General features: G+C 39.0%; 2 protein-coding genes across 6 annotated transcripts in view; one reads left to right on the top strand and one right to left on the bottom strand.

The window, feature by feature from the left end:
- The window catches only part of LOC106878592 (G protein-coupled receptor 143), a 21,052-nt gene extending 16,205 nt beyond the window's left edge, over nt 1-4,847 (top strand). For all 3 annotated transcript variants that reach the window (XM_089346327.1, XM_089346326.1, XM_089346325.1), the window contains one exon: nt 3,888-4,847. In XM_089346327.1, the coding sequence (XP_089202453.1) occupies nt 3,888-3,914 (27 nt within the window). In that variant the 3' untranslated portion in view covers nt 3,915-4,847. The remainder of the gene's footprint in view (nt 1-3,887) is intronic.
- A 2,121-nt stretch (nt 4,848-6,968) lies between these two features.
- LOC106878594 (uncharacterized) overlaps nt 6,969-20,000 on the bottom strand; it is a 63,052-nt gene continuing 50,020 nt past the window's right edge. For all 3 annotated transcript variants that reach the window (XM_089346318.1, XM_089346320.1, XM_089346319.1), the window contains 5 exons: nt 19,284-19,482; nt 14,747-14,887; nt 14,158-14,231; nt 12,659-12,854; nt 6,969-10,757 (listed from right to left, as the gene is read on the bottom strand). In XM_089346318.1, coding sequence (XP_089202444.1) covers nt 10,629-10,757; nt 12,659-12,854; nt 14,158-14,231; nt 14,747-14,887; nt 19,284-19,482 — 739 coding nt within the window. In that variant the 3' untranslated portion in view covers nt 6,969-10,628. The remainder of the gene's footprint in view (nt 10,758-12,658; nt 12,855-14,157; nt 14,232-14,746; nt 14,888-19,283; nt 19,483-20,000) is intronic.

The raw sequence follows: 20,000 nt of genomic DNA, 5'->3' as shown, positions 1-20,000 counted from the left end.
ATATGTGTGTGTGTGTTTGTGCCCCTAGCATTGCTTGAGAACCGATGCTGGTGTGTTTATGTCCCTGTAACTTAGCGGTTCGGCAAAAAAGAGACCGATGCAATAAGTACTAGGCTTACAAAGAATAAGTCCCGGAGTCGATTTGCTCGACTAAAGGCGGTGCTCCAGCATGGCCGCAGTCAAATGAGGGAAACAAGTAAAAGAGTAAACGAGAGTAAAAGAATATATATATATATATATATGTATATGTGTGTGTGTATGTGCATGTATAATGCATTTATATGCATATATGTGGATATATGTAAAGGTATGTACAATACATACATACATATATGTATATACATATATATTTGTGTGTGTTTGTGTGCAATCTATCCATCCATCTGTCTGTCTGTTTGTAGTATGCTTGTGAGTGTGTGTATATATATATACATATATATATATATATATATATATATATATATATATACATATACACACACTCCTCGCATACTGTTTTTCTCTGTTATATTGGTGCGCTACGGTGGATTATTTAAGACTTGGCTCTTATTTCTAGCAGGTAGATGCTCATTAAGCATCATTACGATATTTCATAGCTCCTTAAAGCTATCATAACTGCGTTCCACCCATGCTACTACTGGTGATATCATCAAATTTTGAATTTATCCACAGATGATATGAGCAGTAGTGACATCTAACTTCAAATCTCAGTGTTTGAATATTTCATTTAAATATATATATATATATATATATATATATATATATATATATATATATATATATATATATATGGGAGAATATACAAATAATAACAACAGACGAGGACAGGTGGTGTAAATAACAAAAGTATATATTAGTATGACGCTCGGGAATACGGAAAGTCTTTGACGTTTCAAGCTACGCTCTTCAACAGAAAGAATACGGAGACAAGGAGAAAAACATGGAGAAAAAAAATTGAATAGTGTTCAGTCAACGGTCAATCATAATAATGGCCGATCATAATAATGGCCGATCATAACAATGGCTGACCGGAAGTTAGAAATTCTTATTTCAGGAGAGCTAAGAAAGGGGGAGATAACAAACGGTGATCGGGAACGAGGGGCTGTGTGTGGGAGGTAGAATGCTGGTGATTTGACATATGTAGTGTGAAAATGGGGAAGGGAGAAAGGGAGAAAGTAGTTGGTCAGTTGTAGTGTGTGCGTGGTGTGATGCGAGGGTATTGGTGTGGTGTGATGTGAGGGGGTTGGGAGGTGGGGAAGGCATGGGTGGAGTGTGGGTTAGGCTGAGGGTGGGGTAGAGGTAGGGGTCTGTGGGTAGGAGTGGGTGGTGGGTGTAAGGAATTGGATGGGGTGGAGTGGGAAGGTAGAGTAGGAGTGTGGTGGGATGAGCTTATGAGGGGGTGTTGACGAGGAGGGAGAAGGGGAAGGTGAATGTAAGAGAGGGGGAAATATATAAATGTTGGACAATGAAAATGCCTGAACGATTGAAAGAGGAGTGCTCAAAACATGTTATAGAGTGTACAGTTTATTTAAATTGAGGATATACCTTGCGACCAAAGTCTTATGCCATTGCAACCTTAATGTTCTTGCCTGAAGATTGTAATTATATGAGACTCAAGTCACAAGATAAACATTCAGTTTGTGTGTGTGTGTGTGTGTGTGTGCATGTTTGTGTGTGTGTGTGTGTGTATATATATTCTGTAAATATATAAATTTCAATTATTAAATAAACAAAAAAATAATAATTTGCATGTTGTTTTCTTCTTAATTTAATTTTGTTTTTCAGATTTGTTCTACTAATCACTATTGCTTGTGATTATTATTATTACTATTATTATTATTATCATTACTATTACTATTATTATTATTATTCAGTAGTCTTATTTTTATAACATGCTTTCACTTCACTACCGAGCGCAGCTCTGTGTGCCTTGGGTATGTGCTGTGGTTTGCTGTGATGCTCTTATGGTTACTGTATTGAAAGTGTTTTGCGTAGGATGTGTGCAGTGCCCAGTAGTGTAATTTTCTGTATGTTATATATATTTGTAAGTCCTGGTGTTTTTGTTATGTATTTGTCTGAATATTTTTTTATTATACCTAAGGCACCTACTATGATAGGAATTGTTTCTGTTTTTAGATTCCACATTCGAGTCACCTCTATTTCCAGGTCTTTGTATTTTGTTATTATTATTATTATTGTTCAGTAGTTTTATTTTAATAACGTGTTTTCACTTCACTACCAAGCGCAGCTCTGTGTGCCTTGGGTATGTGCTGTGGTGCTCTTATGGTTACTGTATTGAAAGTGTTTTGCGTAGGATGTGTGCAGTGCCCAGTAGTGCAATTTTCTGTATGTTATATATATTTGTAAGTCCTGGTGTTTTTGCTATGTATTTGTCTGAATATTTCTTTATTATACCTAAGGCACCTACTGCTCTGTCCAGACTGTGCTTTTCCCATAGCCTCCAGTGGACAAACTTTGCCATTTTATTGTGCCTCCTTTTGTAATACTTTTGGTCCAGCTTGCAACACATACTCACAATATGTGAGATTATTATTATTATTATTATTATTATTATTTAAGGTGGTGAGCTGGCAGGATCATTAGCATATCAGGCGAAAATTCTTAGCAGCATTTTGTCTGTCACTACATTCTGAGTTCAAATTCTGCTGAGGTTGACTTTACCTTTCATCCTTTCAGGGTCGATAAATAAAGTACCAGTGAAACACTGGGGGTCGATGTAATCGACTAGTCCCTTCCCTTAAATTCAGGCCTTGTGCCTATAATAGAAAGGATAATTATTATTATTATTATTATTTACTATGTTGTTGCTTTGTTTTATAAAAACTGTTCCAGGCTTCACCCAGAGATCTCAAGTAACAGCAAATTGGGTGAATATTTTACTATTAGGTATTATGTAGGATTAGCTGTGAGATCATGTAGCGAAGGGAGATCAGGATCTGAGGACTAAGATTCTGTGAAATTTGTAATTTTTGCAGTTTCAAAAGACTTTTATATGAGAATCATGTCTTTTTCTGGTTGACAGTGCTTTTCTTAGACGTTGGGTAGAATCCATGTGATTTGCATGAAGATTTGCTTGCATGATACTGTTCCAAATTAACAATGCTATTGATAATTTTCAACATCATTTTTTTTTTACTTGTTTCAGTCATTTGACTGTGGCCATGCTGGAGCACCACCTTTAAGGCTTTTTTTTTTTTTTTAGTTGAAAAAACCAACCCCAGGACTTATTCTTTGTAAGCCTAGTACTTATTCTATCGGTATCTTTTGCCTAACTGCTAAGTTGTGGAGGCATAAACACACCAACATTGGTTGTCAAAGGATGATGGGGGGGACAAACACAATGACACATACACACATGTGCACACACACAAATACACACACATACACACACATATATACATACATATGACAGGCTTCTTTCAGTTTCCATCTACCAAATCTGCTCACAAGGCTTTGGTCATCCCAAGGCTATAGTAGAAAACACTTGCCCAAGGTGCAACACAGAGGAACTGAGCCTGGAATCATGTGGTTCGGAAGCAAACTTCTTACCACACAGCCATGTCTCTCGGCAAATAGAAGAAATACTGGACTTAAACAATATGAACTGGAGTCAGTTTGCTTGGCTGAAACGCTATAAGGGGGTGCCCCAGCATGGCCATAGTTCAATGACTGAAACAAGTAAAAGTAACTTTATACAGAAACACTAAAGTTGCACAAATTTAAAATCATACCAGGTCTTTACAATGATCATATATTTATAGAAATATTACAGAAAAGAATATTTTTAAAATAAATATTATATTATTCCCTTATATTTATATATTTATTTTTATTTTTCTTCTTCTTCTTCTTCCGCATGTTTCTAGATAAATCCGCAGCAAATCATTGGATAAATGTTACCTATGAACCACACATGAGCACTTACTTGTAAAAAAAAAAATGTACTCAATATGCAAAAAAAGAGCAGTTTTATCTTCTCGCAGCATTTCCAGGCGGAAGTTTTACTTGCCTTTTGTACTAATTCTCATTTTGTCATTTGCTGAATAAATATTCTCAAGATATTGCGGAAAAAAAAAAAAAAAAAAAAAGGAAAGAAGAAGGAGAAGAAAGAAAAGTAACTAGAAAACATTGGGCAGAAAATTTGTGTCAGGAATGTTGAGTGGAAACCAAGAAAATCATGTTGAAATTTGGAGCAGAAATGTCAAAATTTTTAGTGAGTTGAAGTTTTGAATGGAAAATTGCATTTGAAATTTTATGTGTAAAATGAGATGTAAAATTTTGTGTGGACATTAAATTGAAATTTTGTGTGGAAATTGTATCAAAGTTTTGAGTGGAAAAACAGAGTTGAAAACTGAAGTGGAAACCAAGGTGAAATTTTGAGTGTAAACCATGTTGAATTTTGCCTGGAAAATCAGATTGGAAATTTAGAGTGGAAAGTGACTTGAAATTTTGTGTGGTAACTGTGTCAAAATTTTGAGTGGAAAATCAGAGTTGAGAACTTGTGTGAAAACTGGAGTTATGGGGAACTAAAGGAAAAATCTGAAGGTAGAAGAAAAAAAATTGTAAATTTCTAGTGGAAAAGTGAAGTTGGAAACTTTTCTTGTGTTTGAGTGGAAAAAATGGAATGCCTTGGGAAGGAAAGGGAAGACAAAAAATTCCAGAAATAATTACAGTGATTTTTACACAATTATTTTAAGAACTTTTAATTAGCTTGATGCATTCGTCAAAAATTTATTATGAATAATGAATATCTTGATATCAAAACTATTGATATTGTTATCATTATTATTATATGTATAAAAAAATTATTATTATTATTATTATTATTTTTATTTTGAGTTTTTCTTCTTTCAGTTTTGCTTCCATTTCTTGACGAGAATGAGATCAAGAGACCAATGGCATAAGTAAATTTATATATATATATATATATATAAAGTAGTTATATACTGTCAACTTAACGTGACAGTCCCAATCCGGGAATATACTACTGCTATTTAGCCCTAGGATGCTGGACCGTTTCCTGTCGGCCTTGACACATTTCCTGTGTCCTTATGTTTGCGAGGGGGAGACAAACGCCTCCACTCAGCCCAGCCTGATATGATGACTACCAGTGTAAGGGGGATAACTCCGTCTGGCTGAAAGCTTCACCAGTAGTTTTTTTCCTTCTGGATTTTTTGTTTATAAAATTTACCGACCACGTAGTTGTAGAAAATTACGTGTCTCCGGCCATTTGAGTCTGACGAGTCGCCTCTACAATTAAGCGCCAAACTAATGGTCACTCTCTGACCGACCATAACAGGCTTCCTTCTCGTACGTACGAATGTATCTCTCGCTCTATATATATATATATGTATATCTATGTCTACATAATATATCTATATATCCTGTTATAAATTTAAGTGATGTTTCTCTGTCCGTTAACTCCTAGATCGTTACAACGAAACTCAAACCAGCAACTCCCTTAATTCCAGGCAATGTACTAAGGGGGTCTATTTTTTAAGGGACGCCTAACTGGGGCCACAGTGCCCCCGCCTTTTTATTACTGCATTTAAAACTAAATACATGGCATTGGCGACCAAATTGAAGCAAAGACAATGAATCTTATACCATGAACTCCCAGGGAGTATCTTAAGGAGGCTCTCAAGGGCCACTTAAATGAAGCCCCACTGATCCCCACCCCTATTTTTACTGCATTTACCTCGCGTAGGAACGCTTATTGATCAAACTATGAACAGCATCAGTACTTAACACATTTGCAGAAAATAGTTTGGGCATTATAAATACCTTCAATGCTATTGTATTAGCATTATCCTGCGTTCGAGAATAAATTATTTCTGTATCTTTTGAGATGAAGAGTTATAAACAGGTATGTTTCAAGTGTTGTTGGCATTCCGTCGCTTACGACATAGAGGGTTCCAGTTGATCCGATCAACGGAACAGCCTGCTCGTGAAATTAACGTGCAAGTGGCTGAGCACTCCACAGACACGTGTACCCTTAACGTAGTTCTCGGGGATATTCAGCGTGACACAGTGTGACAAGGCTGACCCTTTGAATTACAGGCACAACAGAAACAGGAAGAAAGAGTGAGAGAAAGTTGTGGTGGAAGAGTACTACAGGGTTCACCACCATCGCGATCTTTCGATACTAGTCCACCACAACTTCTGGTCGTTGCACGCACGCATACTGATTACATGATCGTATAGTGCGTTTATGTGTTTAAAATTTCAGTTCGGATGGCACCTTACTCACTCGAACCTTGGCCACACATTTGCCGCAATACGAAGGCAAGAGCACCCATTCCTCTGTCCTTATTGCCTCTGTGGAGTGCTTTATTGCTTCCTCCTCCGTTGTGAAGCGCACCTCCACAGTGGCGTATCTCCTCCCTATACTGATTACATGATCGTATAGTGTGTTTATGTGTTTAAAGTCTGAGAACTGCATGCATCTGAGGGGGAGAAGGTTTGAGTTTCTATTTAATGTTGTCTTTTCATATTTTCAAGTCATTTAAAAACAAACACACTATACGATCATGTAATCAGTATGCGTGCGCGCAACGACCGGAAGTTGTGGTGGACTAGTATCGAAAGATCGCCCAGTATGTATGTGTGTGATCTCATTACATCTTTCATATTAGATTTTGATATAATTGTTATTGGCATGCTCTGAAAGGTATTTGTAGAAAATTTCATCAAAAAATATCCAATTTTCTGAATGCTTTGAGGAAATAAAGCCAACTGGTGTGAATTTTCCCAAATCCCCATCTAAAGGATTTTGTCCATACAGCATCAGTTTTGGTGGGGGGAAAAAGTCAAACCATGTGGTCGCAAAGCAAGCTTCTCAACCACACAAGAAGAAATTATGGAAAATGATGAAAGAAATAACAAAATTCCAAACTTAATTTGAAAACAGTAAAAAGTGAAAGACATTTTAAAAATAACAGAAGACATTTTAAAAATATCTAAAAATATATTAAACATATTATACAGGATTCTTGAGTAGAGAGACAGGTGAATGAGGAGGTGCTTAAGGGCACAAAAAGGTGGTGAAATGTTTTGCTATTTACTCTGCATAATGGTTTTTAATATATAAAATTACATACAGTTTTTACATTATATATATATTTATAAATATATGTAGGATTATATATATAAACCTGCACACACACACATATATATATATCTGATGGCACTCCGTCGCTTACGACGTCAAGGGTTCCAGTTGATCCGATCAACGGAACAGCCTGCTTGTGAAATTAACGTGCAAGTGGCTGAGCACTCCACAGATATGTGTACCCTTAATGTAGTTCTTGGGGAAGATTCAAAATGACACAGAGTGTGACAAGGCTGACCCTTTGAATTACAGGCACAACAGAAACAGGAAGATAGAGTGAGAGAAAGTTGTGGTGAAAGAGTACAGCAGGGTTCGCCACCATCCCCTGTCAGAGCCTCGTGGAGCTTTTAGGTGTTTTCGCTCAATAAACACTCACAACGCCCGGTCTGGGAATCGAAACCACGAGTCTGCTGCCCTAACCACTGGGCCATTGCACCTCTACACATATATATATATATATATATATATAAACCTACATACATAAGCAGAATTTTTTTTGTGAGAGTAGAAGGCGTTTGTATCTTTCACTTTGCTTTAGTTTTTGGCTTTACCTTAAGCATTTTGCCTGTATGTTGTCTAAAATATATGCTGTGTGAGATGTGTTATTTTATGTATACACACACACATTAATTAATGACACAGGAATAGGAATTGTGTCATCAATTTCATTAGCTTACAGCTGTTTCTGCAATAAGGTGCAGTGCGCTCAGAGCTGAATGTTTGTGCAAGATGCTATAGCTTCCTTGGAGCTATCAAAATGAAGTGTGTGTGTATAAATTCTTTTATTCTTTTATACGTTTTAGCCCTAAGGCTGTGGCCATGCTGGGGCATATTATGATTTGTTAAAATGATTCATATAAAACGAGCAAATATATAGTACAGAAAAATATTTTCAAATGAAACATTTGTCCATTTGTCATTAATCGTTTTAATAAATATTTGCTCTTAGTGTTTATAACACGGTCTTCAGTCGTCATTTGAGATAGGCCCCTTATTTGAGATAGGTTCATGACAAGTCTTAAGGTCGGATGTGGCTTACTGACACAATATGATTTCTTCCACAGAGGACGAGTCTGGTTTACCGACACACTGCTAAATTGTGAAGATGGGTGTATATAAGCCACATTTGCATTAAAATCTATTTGATTGAACATCATCTTATATTTTTTGCCATTGTTTTTGTGTTCCGCATAAAAAGACTTGCTGATTATACCCAACCATAAAGGGTTAACTCTTGATATAAAATACGCTTGTATATCTCACACAAATATACACACACTCCACTTTCTATTTGTTACTTGAGTGGAACCATAAACTTCAGAGTGTATTTGATTATATTTTTGTATTGGTGAGTATGTGAGTAGACACACACACACACACATGCACATATATAGACACACACACACAAATATACATTTTTTTTTTCATTAAATACCTGGCTATGTTCCAGTTTTATCTCCTTATTATATATTTTTTTTTATATTTTCTTAATAATTATCAGACCGTCTAGACCTTCACAGTCCCATTATCAGGAATTGAATTGAACATATTTGGCATCTGTAGAATCTGAGACTGTGAAGATCTGTAGACTTTGGATATGGATTTAAGAGCTTTAATGCTTCAAACCATGAAACCAACTATAAAAATCTAATAAAGAAAATATGAAAAAAAATCTAAAATAGAGTATATAAAACTTAAAAGATTGATAGATGTGTATTTAATGAAGTATGGATAAAAAGGAAAGCTGTTCTGCATGTGTGTGTGTGTGTGTGTATATATATATATATATATATATATATATATATATATATATATATATACATACGTGCATGCATATACATACATACATATATATATATATATATATAGGGATATAAATATATACATTACTGATATATATATATATATATATATATATATATATATATATATATATGCATACATACAAGTGTGTAAAAATATAAATGTAAGAGTAAAAATAAATATATATATATATATATACATACACACACACAAACATGAATAGTTTGATACCATATGTTCCCTCATTGATTGAATTTTGAAATGCAATGATGCATGACACATATATTTGCTCAATGACGTAGCATGTATGTATGTATGTCCATATGTACGTACACACACATATATATATATCTGTTCACTAAAGTATGTATGTTGACTTAATCTCTTATATATGTCTGTGTATGTTCACTGGAGCATAAAAATTTGCTTCTTCAGAGTGTTCATTGAGACATGAATCCTATAAAATTCACTGGACTTTGAAAAGAATAGCACTTTCTGGAGAATGAGAGTCAATTGATTACTGAAGCATGAAATGGCAGTGTTTCCACTGAAGCATGACAGTTGTGTGTTCACCGAGCAATGCATAACAGCAGTATACTCAGTGTTGTGTGACAACAGTAGTTTATTCAGTGAAGCATGAACAGCAGTGGGTCCACTTATGCATGATGTGTGTGATGCATGATTTGAGTGTCCACAGAAGTATGAGATTTAATGTAGTCTGTAATGTGTTTGACCTTTGCACATGGAGTGAAATATGACCCCCTGGGTCAAATAGGGTAAGGTTACTGTGTTAAGTGAAGCATGATCAACCTTGAAACATGAATACTTGTATGATCACTGACCAGAACCCTAAGGCCCTCTGCAATAACTGAAGCATGACTGCAATAATCTCCCACCTTCCCTCCCTTTCTGTGTTCAGCGAAGTGTCACGTCTGCTAGTAATGATGCACGACTTCTGACCAGTGAAGCACGATATTGTGCTTTTCTCTCTCTCCACACACACACGTGTATGTGTGTGTGTGTGTGTATATATATATATATATATATATATATATATATATATATATATATATATATATATATTGTTGTTGGCACTCTGTCGCGGGTTCCAGTTGATCCGATCAACAGAACAGCCTGCTCGTGAAATTAACGTGCAAGTGGCTGAGCACTCCACAGACACGTGTACCCTTAACGTAGTTCTCGGGGATATTCAGCGTGACACAGTGTGACAAGGCTGACCCTTTGAATTACAGGCACAACAGAAACAGGAAGTAAGAGTGAGAGAAAGTTGTGGTGAAAGAGTACAGCAGGGTTCACCACCATCCCTTGCTGGAGCCTCGTGGAGCTTTAGGTGTTTTCGCTCAATAAACACTCACAAAGCCTGGTCTGGGAATCAAAACCGCGATCCTATGACTGCGAGTCCGCTGCCCTAACCACTGAGCCATTGCGCCTCCACATATATATATATATATACATATATATATGAATATATATCCATGAACATACATAAACACACGTACACAAATTTATCATATTTCACATGTCAGTGGTCACACATCATTGCAAGCAGAAATCTCAGTCTGCTGCACAGAGAGAGGGAGGGAGGTGATAGCAGTTATGCTTCAGTCGGCTGCAAAGGACCATTGTATACCAATCACAAGGTCAGAAGTGAGAGGAGAGATGGATTAGTGGGCTACAGCTTCTTATCCATGAGCACGTTGCCATCGCGGTCCTTAATGCGTACATGTCCATTGGCGAACTTTGTTTCTTGGCGTCCGTCTGGGTAGATGGTCTTCCGGGTACCATCTGGGTACTCCCGTCTCTGTTAGAATAATGAAAAAAGAGCAAATAAAATAAGAATAAGATGATAATAAAAAAATATCATCATCATCATCATTATTATCGATAAAGGCGGTGAGCTGGCAGAACTGTTACGGTGCCAGGTAAAATGCCTATGACTTTTCATTTGTCGCTACGTTCTGAGTTCAAATTCCACCAAGGTTGACTTTGCCTTGGGGTCGATAAATTAAGTGTCAGTGAAAGACTGGGGTCGACGTAATTGACTAGTCCCCCTTCCCCCAAAATTTCAGGCCTTGCGCCTTTAGTAGAAAAGATTATTATTATTATTATTAATAAGATGGCGGCGAGCTGGCAGAATTGTTAGCATGTAGGGGGATATGTTTAGTGGTATTTTATCCGTCTTTATGTTCTGAGTTCAAATTCCTGAGATCGACTTTGCCTTTTATCCCTTTGAGGTCAATAAATCAAGTGCCATTGAAACACTGGGGTTGATGTAATCAACATGTCTCCTCTCCCAAAATGGCTGCCTTTATGGCAAAATTTGAAACTATTATTATTATTATTATTATTATTATTATCATTATTAATAAGGCGACCCCGTTGCTCCGTTCTGAGTTCAAATTCTGCCAGAGTCGATTTTGTCTTTCATCCTTTTGGGGGTCGATAAAGTCAATACCAGTTGAACTCTGGGATTGATGTAATCAACTCACTCCCTCACACAATACTGCTGCCCTTGTGGCAAAATTTGAAACCATTATTATTATTATTATTATTATTATTATTATTAAAAAAGTGGTGGGCTGGCAGAATTGTTAGCATGCTGGGCAAAATGCTTAGCGGCATTTAATTCGTTTTTATGTTCTGAATTCAAATTCCGCCGAGGTTGACTTTGCCTTTCATCCTTTTGGGATCGATAAATCGAGTACCAGTGAAACACTGGGGTTGATGTAATCGACTAGTCTCTTGTCCCTTTAGTAAAAAGGATTTCTTTTTTTCCCTCTTTTGTTAACCTTTGTATACTATATACACTATATATATTTCCCTTTCCTTTCCCCTGTATACTGTGTATATTTACTACCACCCCACTTTTTTTTGTTCTATTCATTTTATCATCTCATTATATGTAAACCCCAACATATTATGTCTGTTTTGTACTGTCCCCAACATCTTTAGCCCTAGTGGCAAATAAATGAAATTATTATTATTATTACCTCTGAAGGGTAAAGTCGAGCTTCGTGGAATTCGAACTCAGAATGTTGCAACAGACAAAATACAGCTAAGCATTTCTCCTGGCGTGCTAACAATCCTGCTAGCATGAATAATAATAATAATAGGACTGGCTCTTGTGCGGGTGACACATGAAATACACCATTTTGAGCGTGGCCGTTGCCAGTACCGCCTGACTGGCCTTCATAGAGATCATTGCCAGTGCCCCTGGATCGGCTCTTGTGCGGGTGGCACATAAAATACACCATTGAGCGTGGCCGTTGCCAGTACCGCCTGACTGGCCTTCGTAGGATTTTCGAGCGAGATTGTTGCCAGCATGGAAAGCGGACGTTAAACGATGATGATGACGATGATGAATAATGATAATAATAATAATGATAATGATAATAATAACAATAATGATAATAATAATAATGATAATGATAATAATGATAATGATAATAATGATAATTGTTGTTGTTGTTGTTTCAAATTCTGGCATAAGGCCAGCAATTCTGAGAAGAGTGTGAGAGCAGGATGCTGATCAATACATTGACAACACCATTAGTATGGTATGTTATTTTGTGAGGAATAAAATGCAATGGTGACAATGGTAGGATTTGAACTCAGAATGTAAAAGAAAAATATTTTTGGTTATTTCATTTTAGGCTTTTTGTTAATCATTGCAAGTTCAAGTTGTTGTAGGTGAAGACATACCTTAAACTGGTCAGTGTGTATCTCTCGCTGACCGTTGGGGAAAAGCAGGGTGCGTATGCCATTGGCTTCCACTTTGATCACAGTCCCGTCAAGGCAGTGACTTTCTTCGGAGCCGTCCTCGTGCAGGTATTTCACGGTTTGATCTGGAAAAGTTATCTGCTGTGTACCATTCGGGAAGTGCTTCTCAATCTGGCCCCTAAAAGAAATGGAACATACATACATTTATTGGCACTCAGTTGGTTATGATGATGAGGATCCAAGTTGATCCGATTAACAGAACAGCATCATCATCATCATCGTTTAATGTCCACTTTCCATGCTAGCATGGGTTGGACGATTTGACTGAGGACTGGTGAAACCCGATGGCTACACCAGGCTCCAATCTAATTTGGCAGAGTTTCTACAGCTGGATGCCCTTCCTAACGCCAACCACTCTGAGAGTGTAGTGGGTGCTTTTACGTGCCACCGGCACGAAAGCCAGTCAGGCAGTACTGGCAACGGCCACGCTCAAAATGGTGTATTTTACGTGCCACCAGCACAAGTGCCAGTAAGGCGACGCTGGGCACAGGTGCCATCACGATTTCGCTTGCCCCAAACAGGTCTTTGCAAGCCGAGTTTCATGTCCAATGAAGGAGACGACGTTGTCATGGGTGCCAGTTGTCGAATTTAGTTCGATTTCGATTTCACTTGCCTCAACAGATCTTCACAAGCGAAGTTTAGTGTCCAATGAAGGAAGGTATGCATCGTTTAATGTTCACTTTCCATGCTAGCATGGGTTGGACGGTTTGACTGAGGACTGGCGAACTAGATGGCTGCACCAGGCTCCGATCTGATTTGGCAGAGTTTCTACAGCTGGATGCCCTTCCTAACACCAACCACTCAGAGAGTGTAGTGGGTGCTTTAACGTGCCACCGGCACGAGGGCCAGTCACACGGTACTGGCAACGGCCATGCTCAAAATGGAGTTTTTTACATGCCACCTGCACAGGAGCCAGTCCAGCGGCACTGGTAACGACCTCGCTCAAATGATTTTCTAACGTGCCACCAGCACAAGTGCCACTAAGGCAACGCTGGTAACGATCACGCTCAAATGGTGCTATTTACAGGCCACTAGCACAGAAGCTAGACAGCTGCTCTGGCAGTGATCGCGCTTGGTTAGTGCTGTTAGTGCTCCACTGGCACAGGTGCCAGTCATCGTATATGGTTCAATTACGATTTTGATTTCACTTGCCCCAACAGGTCTGTATGTGTTTATGCATGTATATGCATATGTTTCTGTGTATGTGTGTCTATGTATGAGTATATATATATATATATATATATATATATATATATATATATATATATATATATATATATATATATATATATATATATATATTATACATATGTGTGTGCGTGTGTATGTATATTCACAAGTGCATATGTATATGGGTGTGACTATGCAAAAATGTGCATGTGGACGCAGATCTCCACAACAGTAAGGAAGAGGATTCTTACGTGGGAAACTCCAACACTTCCAGTCCATCGGGGTAGGTGGTCACCAGGGTTTCTGACTCAGCATAGAAGTAGATCTGTGTGGTAGAGAGAGAGAGAGTCATAGAGAGAAAGAGAGAGTGATATAATGTGATGGTGATAGAGGGAGAGAGTATGAGAGGAAGAGAGTACAAGTGTGAGAGGATGAGAAAGACAGTGTGAGAGGGGGAGTTACACACACACATACACATACACAAACACACACAATTGGCTTCTTTCAGTTTGCATCTACCAAATCCATTCACAAGAATTTTGTCAGCCTGAGGCTATAGTGGAAGATACAAGCCACACAACAGGACTGAACCTGAGACCAGGTGGTTGGGAAGCAAGCTTCTTAATCCCTTAGCCAATGCTTCACACACAACATACATACATGCACAACACATATGCATATACACACAACAGACACAGTAATATGCAATGCATCTCGCATGCCTCAATATATATTCTCAATCATCCAAGCATTAAGTAAATCCTCTCATCAACTTAACTATCAATCAATATCACAGATGGAGTCCCAAGGCAGCCCAAACTCCCTCAAAAACACACTCACCACTGTTTGATCTGCAGTGATCTGTTTGATGTCACCATTGAAGAAGTGAAGGGCTATGTGTTTGCCGTCTGCAGACATTTCTTTTCGGGTTCCGTTGGAGAAAATTAGTTCACGAGCTCCATTTTGGTAGACTTTTTCCGTCTGGAGAGAAGAAATGTGAGAGAATTATACACATAGATACGGATACATTATACACATAGATACAACGGCCATGCTCGAAATGGTAGGGAGCAAACTAGTTTCTAAGGAAAATCTACTGTTTTTCTATATATTGTGAGCTGTGGTAGACTGTTGCTATGTCTAGCAGATTGAGTGTCCATCACTGAGGATGATCAAATAAGATTAAAAGTATATGATATGACAGTTTCCAAGGTAGAATAGCAGGGGAGTTCTCGCCTTGCTATCAATATATATCAAGTGTGAAGAGCACTGGATAAGAGAAGGTGGAGAAAACGTCCTCCTGGGGTTAAAATAATAGTATTGTTTGTTCTTATTGAACACCCATGCTAAGGTGGCAATAAACACTATACATATAAATAAATATATATATATATATATATATATATATATATATATATATATATATATATATATATATATATATATATATATATATCTATATATATATATGTATGTATGTATATATATATATATATACATATATATATATATATATATCATCATCATCATCATCATCATCGTTTAACGTCCACTTTCCATGCTAGCATGGGTTGGACGATTTGACTGAGGACTGGTGAAACCGGATGGCAACACCAGCTGTAGAAACTCTGCCAATTAGACTGGAGCCTGGTGTTGCCATCCAGTTTCACCAGTCTCCAGTCTAATTGGCAGAGTTTCTACAGCTGGATGCCCTTCCTAACGCCAACCACTCAGAGAGTGTAGTGGGTGCTTTTACGTGTCACCCGCACGAAAACGGCCACGCTCGAAATGGTGTCTTTTATGTGCCACCCGCACAAGCCAGTCCAGGGGCACTGGCAACGATCTCGCTCGAAAATCCTACAGGAGCCAGTCAGGCGGTACTGGCAATGGCCATGCTCAAAATGGTGCATCTCGTGCCACCCGCACAAGAGCCAGTCCAGGGGCACTGGCAACGATCTTACTTGGCTTGCCGGGTCTTCTCACGCACAGCACATTTCCAAAGGTCTCGGTCAGTAGTCATCGCCTCGGTGAGGCCCAATGTACGAAGGTCTTGCCTCACCACCTCAGCCCAGGTCTTCCTGGGCCAACCTCTTCCACGGGTTCCCTCAACTGTTAGGGTGTGGCACTTTTTCACGCAGCTATCCTCATCCATTCTCACCACATGTCCATACCAGCGCAATCGTCTCTCTTGCACACCACAACTGATGCTTCTAATGTTCAGCTTTTCTCTCAAGATACTTACACTCTGACGGGTATTCACATTGACATTACACATCCAACGGAGCATACTGGCTTCATTCCTTACGAGCTTACGTATGTCCTCAGCAGTTACAGCCCATGTTTCACTGCCATGTAGCATGGCTGTTCGTACGCATGCGTCATACAGTCTGCCTTTTACTCTGAGTGAGAGTCCCTTTATAGCCAGCAGGGGTAAGAGCTCTCTAATATATATATATATATATATATATATATATATATATATAGAGTTATTAATATTTCTAAGTCTCTCTAAAGGAGACTACGGCAGCGGTACTGGAAATTAATAGTTATCGCCAAGCCAACATGGCAGTCCCAAAATTAGGACGAAAGCTGCCGTGAATTAGCTCCAAGAAGCCATCGCCTCTAGCTAGCTATGTGACACACGAACCTGTGTCCTTTATAACCTTCGAACAGGGGAGGTCAGCAGTGTCCCCCTGCTGGTTTGGCATCTGCAGACTAGACTAGTTTCAGGGTGTTGCCCCTTGTCAATGCAGAGTAGCCAAGCCTTAGCCAGGCGGCGCTGCTGACTATCTGCTCGAAGGTTATTTATCTAATTTCAGTGGAATCTATCCACTGGTTTTCAGAAATAGAGTTATTAATATTTCTAAGTCTCTCTAAAGGAGACTACGGCAGCGGTACTGGAAATTAATAGTTATCGCCAAGCCAACATGGCAGTCCCAAAATTAGGACGAAAGCTGCCGTGAATTAGCTCCAAGAAGCCATCGCCTCTAGCTAGCTATGTGACACACGAACCTGTGTCCTTTATAACCTTCGAACAGGGGAGGTCAGCAGTGTCCCCCTGCTGGTTTGGCATCTGCAGACTAGACTAGTTTCAGGGTGTTGCCCCTTGTCAATGCAGAGTAGCCAAGCCTTAGCCAGGCGGCGCTGCTGACTATCTGCTCGAAGGTTATTTATCTAATTTCAGTGGAATCTATCCACTGGTTTTCAGAAATAGAGTTATTAATATTTCTAAGTCTCTCTAAAGGAGACTACGGCAGCGGTACTGGAAATTAATAGTTATCGCCAAGCCAACATGGCAGTCCCAAAATTAGGACGAAAGCTGCCGTGAATTAGCTCCAAGAAGCCATCGCCTCTAGCTAGCTATGTGACACACGAACCTGTGTCCTTTATAACCTTCGAACAGGGGAGGTCAGCAGTGTCCCCCTGCTGGTTTGGCATCTGCAGACTAGACTAGTTTCAGGGTGTTGCCCCTTGTCAATGCAGAGTAGCCAAGCCTTAGCCAGGCGGCGCTGCTGACTATCTGCTCGAAGGTTATTTATCTAATTTCAGTGGAATCTATCCACTGGTTTTCAGAAATAGAGTTATTAATATTTCTAAGTCTCTCTAAAGGAGACTACGGCAGCGGTACTGGAAATTAATAGTTATCGCCAAGCCAACATGGCAGTCCCAAAATTAGGACGAAAGCTGCCGTGAATTAGCTCCAAGAAGCCATCGCCTCTAGCTAGCTATGTGACACACGAACCTGTGTCCTTTATAACCTTCGAACAGGGGAGGTCAGCAGTGTCCCCCTGCTGGTTTGGCATCTGCAGACTAGACTAGTTTCAGGGTGTTGCCCCTTGTCAATGCAGAGTAGCCAAGCCTTAGCCAGGCGGCGCTGCTGACTATCTGCTCGAAGGTTATTTATCTAATTTCAGTGGAATCTATCCACTGGTTTTCAGAAATAGAGTTATTAATATTTCTAAGTCTCTCTAAAGGAGACTACGGCAGCGGTACTGGAAATTAATAGTTATCGCCAAGCCAACATGGCAGTCCCAAAATTAGGACGAAAGCTGCCGTGAATTAGCTCCAAGAAGCCATCGCCTCTAGCTAGCTATGTGACACACGAACCTGTGTCCTTTATAACCTTCGAACAGGGGAGGTCAGCAGTGTCCCCCTGCTGGTTTGGCATCTGCAGACTAGACTAGTTTCAGGGTGTTGCCCCTTGTCAATGCAGAGTAGCCAAGCCTTAGCCAGGCGGCGCTGCTGACTATCTGCTCGAAGGTTATTTATCTAATTTCAGTGGAATCTATCCACTGGTTTTCAGAAATAGAGTTATTAATATTTCTATATATATATATATATATATATATATATATATATGTATATATGTATATATATATATATATATATATATATATATATATGAAAGTTAAAGAAGTGATTTTAACTTTCATATGTCTATTCTGATTATATGTCTGTGCACACGTTTGAATGTGGTGTGTGCCAGAGGGCTTGCAAATCCAGTGGGGGTCTTAAAAGACATGTTAGGATCCGCAATGAGCAGAACTTACTTGCAGGTATTGGTAGTGCAAATCAGAGGTGCAATCTGTGTGGGTGTTTTTTCAAAACATTGTCTGGTATAAAAAGCCACATCAGACGCCATGAAAGGGCTAAGGTGTAGGTGCAGGAGGTGGTCAAACTCTGTAAGGAGTAGATAACCACCATATATATATATATATATATATATATATATTGCATGGGACTCCATCGGTTACGAGGATGAGGGTTCCAGTTGATCCGATCAATGGAACAGCCTGCTCGTGAAGTTAATGTGCAAGTGGCTGAGTATTCCACAGACACGTGTACCCATAATGTAGTTCTCGGGGAGATTCAGCATGACACAGAGTGTGACAAGGCTGGCCCCTTTGAAATACAGGTACAACAGAAACAGGAAGAAAGAGGGAAAGAAAGTTGTGGTGAAAGAGTACCGCAGGGTTTGCCACCACCCCCTACCGGAGTCTCGTGGAGGTTTTAGGTGTTTTCTCTCTATAAACACTCATGATGCCCGTTCTGGGAATCGAAACCGCGATCCTATGACCGTGAGTCCGCTGCCCTAACCACTGGGCCATTGCACCTCCACGGTGAAAGAGTACAGCAGGGTTTGCCACCACCCCCTACCGGAGTCTCGTGGAGCTTTTAGGTGTTTTCTCTCAATAAACACTCACGATGCCCGGTCTGGGAATTGAAACCACGATCCTATGACCGTGAGTCCGCTGCCCTAACCACTAGGCCATTGCACCTCCACACACACATACATATATATATATATGTGTGTGTGTGTGTGAACACACAGATACACACAACATTATTTTGGTCAAAAAAAAAAAATGAATCTCACCTTCCCATCTGGGTGTTGCATCTTTTCTAGAACATTCCCCTTAACAATCCCAGGATGCTTCAGTGAAATCTTCTTTGTCTTGTTCTTGTTGCCGCTGTCATTCTTCTTCTTGTTCTTGGTCTTCTCTTCTTCTCTTTCAACTTCCTCTTCATGCAACAAATGGTTTCTGTTGAAGTCCATTTTTGAAGTAACACTCAAACTATATAAGAACCAAAAAAAAAAAAAAGACATTTTTTAATCTTTTATTTATATCAGTTTTGGGACAGTGACCAAACTGGGATACCATCTTGAAGGGTTTTAATCAGATAAATTGAGCCCCAGCGCTTAATTTCTTTTGAGCTCGGTACTTATTCTATCAGACTCTTTTGCTGAACTACTAAGTTATGCAGATGTAAACAAACCAACACTGGGTGTCATGCAGTGGTGGGACACACATACACAAACACATACACTTACATATACAGGGTGTCCCAAAAGTCACTGATGGGTTTCAATTTTTAATAACTTCCTTAACGTTACAAATGAATGCATGAAATTTTGATACAATATAAAGGACATAATGGAAATTAATATGCACAAGTCAAATTTTGCAACACCACTATATCACATCTGAAAAATGACATCACTTAAATGGCAGCCATTTTCGGCTTTGCACACCTGTGCTCTTTCCAAAACTTGCACCATAACACCCTCAAGAGTTTTGGGCCCCACTTCTCT

Source organism: Octopus bimaculoides, chromosome 30, assembly GCF_046866305.1.
Source record: "Octopus bimaculoides isolate indiv1 chromosome 30, ASM4686630v1, whole genome shotgun sequence".
Lineage (NCBI taxonomy): Eukaryota > Metazoa > Mollusca > Cephalopoda > Octopoda > Octopodidae > Octopus > Octopus bimaculoides.
Note: the sequence above shows the minus strand (reverse complement) of the source record. Positions and strands in the feature narration are given on the sequence as shown.